General features: G+C 41.4%; 1 protein-coding gene across 1 annotated transcript; it reads right to left on the bottom strand.

Annotated features, from left to right (window-relative positions):
* Nucleotides 1-2,176: 2,176 nt before the first annotated feature.
* LOC113912479 (NADH dehydrogenase [ubiquinone] 1 beta subcomplex subunit 1-like) lies at nucleotides 2,177-2,465 on the bottom strand. The gene is given in 2 exon segments (XM_035724021.1): nucleotides 2,177-2,298; nucleotides 2,301-2,465. Coding segments are annotated over 2 exon segments (171 nt in total). The 5' UTR covers nucleotides 2,350-2,465.
* Between the last annotated feature and the right edge of the window lie 1,666 nt (nucleotides 2,466-4,131).

The following is a 4,131-nucleotide window of genomic DNA, read 5'->3' as shown; positions in this document are numbered from 1 at the left end:
CCATCAAATGGCCACTGTTTTTTTTTATGGACATTTAAGTTGTTTGATGTTTTCTGCTATTAGAAATAACAATGACATGCTTTTCACACTTGTCCAGTTATTTCCTTGGATACATTTTTAGTAGTGTATTCCTACCAGAAAGGTCGTACTAGGTTATATTCTCCCATAGTGCAAAAGCACACACCATTGTTGTTGTTTGTTTTTACCTAAACTTCTGTTTTTCAAATATATCGTAAGATTTTACAGTCTGTGAATGGAAAATTCTCTCATTTGCTAAACTTGACTCAGCTCCAATCCTTCAGCCTCTCAGAGTTGGAAGGAACCCTAGCAATCGTCAAGGCCAACTCTGTGCCCACAGTACTGCCCTGCATTTCCACAGAGTCCCTGCTGGAACACTTCCCCTGACCTGGTCTGAACCATCCCTCGTGGAGCCTTTTCTGCCCATTGCAAGAGGACTCCCACTGGCTTCCCTCACTGTTTGCCAATGGCCCGGGTCTCTCCTTTGGGAGCCACAGAAACATCATCACTCTCCTGGGACAGCTTTTCAGATGTCTCACTTGGTAGCCTTTTTAAAAAATGATTAAAAAAACATATAAAATTAAAAATTAAAAAATTAAAAATTAAAAAACATATAACATAAAATTTAGCATCATAACCTTTTCTAAGCGTATAGTTTAGGAGATTTAAGTATATTCGCATTGGTATACAATCAGTCTCCACAGCTTTCTCATCCAGCAAAACCGAAACTCTGTACTTACTAAACGACAGCTCTTGAAGCCCAAATGGAAAAGTGGATTTGGAAAAGGCACACTTACTAAAGAATTATAATATCTCACTTGATAGCCATGATTTCCGCTTTCCAGCTGAGAAACAAGACACAGAGGTTACCTCAAATGTACAGGTATATGACACTTTGATGTACTTTTAAAAATAAACTCTCCATTTTTATCATTATCATCATCATCTACCATCACCAGTTAATATACACAACTGACATCCTTGCCCCCACCCCCAGCAATGGGATTAAAGAGAGGAGTCAGCAGGAGTCAGAAATGAGTGAAGGTCCGGTGCTATCTCAGTCTGTTCTGGCTGCTGTAAGGAGATGCCACAGACTAAGTGGCTTATAAACAATGGAAATGTATTTCTCATGGTTCTGGAAGCTAAAAGTCTGAGATCAGGGTGCCATTGTGGTTGGGTGAGGGCCCTCTTCTTGGTTCATAGCTAGTGTATGAGTCTCCAAGGAGGCAGACCAGGACCAGGAAATATCACCTGCTTCCCCCAGGATAATCCTGACCCCTCATATGTTTCCAGTGTGTTGTCCAAAGCTCCCACAAATATTGTATTGATGGGTATCCAATTAAATTCCCCAAATAGTACATAATTGAACTGTGGTTATATAAGAGAATATCCAAGGTAAAAATTCAAACACAATAAAGTATTAAGAGGTAAATGGGCATGATGCCTGCAACCTATTCCTAGGAAGTCCAGTAACAAAGGAAAAACATATAGGAGGTGAGAAGTTGGGGGAGGAGAGGTAGAGCCAATGGGGAAAATGCTACATGTGGTTGAATCTGGGTAAAAAGTATATGGGAGCTTCTTGTACTCTCCTTAAAACTTTTGTAAGTCTGAAACAACTTCAGAATAAAAAGCAAAAAGCAGGGCTCCCTGCTCAGCAGAGAGCCTGCTTCACCCTCTCCCTCTGCTGCTCCCCCTGCTTGTTCTCGCTCTCTCTCTCTCTCTCTCTCTCTCTCTGTAAAATAAATAGATAAAATCTTAAAAAAAAAAAAAAAAAAGCAAAAAGCAAGCAAACACAAATCTTTCTAAAGGAAGTTCTGGTCCCTTTCTTATTAAGTGCGGCCCCCAATCCCCTCCAACCCCCAAGTGCAATAGAAGCATCACCTGGTACTTAATAGGTACACCTTAAATATTTCTTCTTGGGGCCACAAGATTAGGAGCCAGATTTATATTTCATTGATTTTTTTTTTGACCATGTGTATTTCCTTTTTTTTTTTTTTTCAAGTACTCAATAATTTATTTTTAAGCTAAGTGTGCCTATTGAAATGTGGAAGACTGCTTCGGCATAAAAAGAATCACACTTCAAACTAAATAACGAATGTGTTATTTCTCTCCTAATTTTTAAAATATGAACATTCTGTAATTCAGTCATGGGGCCCTTTTACTTCCAGGTGACTTCTTCATTGGGTCTCAATTCCCTTTTAAACAACAAACTTTTGTTCCGGAAGGCAGTCAGCTTTTCATCATTCTTTCTGTCTAGATAACATCCAAGGACAAACCCATGGGCACAAGTATATGTACCCAGTGGTCACGAACAATCTGAATTACGTTCATCCTGAGTGCTGCGGCCTTGATGTCAAAAACGACCCCACGACCAAGGGCAGTGACGACCCAACCACCGGCGCCCTGACCATGTGTATTTCCTTTTGAAAAAAGTTTAATAAAATCAGTATGAATCAATAAATACCAGTTCCCTTTTATCCTTCACAAAATTGCTGAATGGGAGCTGGAAGTGACCATAGGGGTTATGCGGCTTGCCCAAGTTACCCCAAACAGCTGTGACTCTGGCTGCCTTATTTTTTTTAATTGAGGGGAAATTCACATAACATAACATTGGCCATTTTGAAGTAAACAATGTGGCATTTGTTACATTCACCAATGATAACGCAACTCTCATCGCTATCTAGTTCCAAAACATTTTCATCACCCCAAAAGGAAACCCCACATCCATTAAGTAGTCACTTTCCAACCCCCAGCCTCTGGCAACCACCAGTCTACTCTCCATCCCTATGGGCTTGCCTGTTCTGGACATTTCATATACATGGAAACCTACACTGTGTGGCCTTCTGTGTCTGGCTTCTTTCTCTCAGCCTCATGTCTTCGAGGTTCATCTGTGTTGCACCATATGTCAGTGCTTCACTTCTTTTCATGGTTGAATATATTCCATTATGTGGATAGACCACATTCTGGTGGTCTTTTTATCTGGTGATGGACATTTGGATTGTTTCCACCTTTGGCTACTGTGAATAGTACTGCTGTGAACATTTGTGAATAAGTTTTTGCTGGAGTCCCTGTGTTCAGTTGTTTGGGGTATGTGACCCTGGTCTCTTGATTCCCTCATTGCATTGCCTGCCAGACATAAGCAGTGTACAGTTGTGTTGTAACATTGTCTTTGAAAGACCCCAGCAGGTGGGTCTCTCCTATCAGCTCTTGCAGAGGATGATGCTGTAGTTGTACTTATGGCCCACGAGGTGGCGCCTTACGTAAAAAAAAAAAACCCACCACATCAACCCAGTTCTCTAGCCTACCCGAAAAGTTCCTTGTGTCCTTTATCCAACCAGAAGCAGAGCATTTCCTCTTGGACACTCAACAAGACTAAAGGCAGAAACAGCAGCTTTACACCCAATACTCCTGTGACTGACCCATATACAAATACCCAGAGAGATTAGGTTGTTCATAACCTGAGAACTTTGTTTTTTTCTTCAGAGAGCTACTTATGGTTCAAACTGGTTCCTATCACTGAAAACACAAGGAGATTAATAAATGTCTAGCACGTCAAAGTCAACATTATATGATATAATTTTGGAATATAGGTAAATTTTGGCAGAGTGAGTTCCAGAACCGACGATCAAGAAAGAATTCTTGAGACGTCTTTGGTGCAAAATGGGGTTTTATTAAAGCACAGGGACAGAACCCGTGGGCAGAAAGAGCTGCTGCCCCAGGATTGTGAGGGGTGACTGATTATACAGTTGAGAGTTGAGGGAGGTAAGGAAAAGGGAGGTTTTCAAAAGAACTTTCATGTGCTAAAGAGGACCTACAAGACACTGGAGGCCTTGCCATTGTCAAGTTAAGGTTGTTTTTCCCTCTAGCAAGGCATTAATGTGAGGAGAGTTGGGAACTTCCTAGAGGAACATTCTATTCTGCCTGCCTCGAGTATTTGTGAATGGACTGCAGATTATAAGGGCATTTAACTTTTTTTAAAGATTTTATTTGGGGTACCTGGGTGGCTCAGTCGGTTAAACGTCTGCCTTCGACTCAGGTCATGATCCCAGGGTCCTGGGATCCAGCCCCACATCAGGCTCCTTGCTCAGTGGGGAGCCTGCTTCTCCCTCTGCC

This window comes from Zalophus californianus, chromosome 14 (genome assembly GCF_009762305.2).
Source record: "Zalophus californianus isolate mZalCal1 chromosome 14, mZalCal1.pri.v2, whole genome shotgun sequence".
NCBI classification, from domain to species: Eukaryota; Metazoa; Chordata; class Mammalia; order Carnivora; family Otariidae; genus Zalophus; species Zalophus californianus.
Note: the sequence above shows the minus strand (reverse complement) of the source record. Positions and strands in the feature narration are given on the sequence as shown.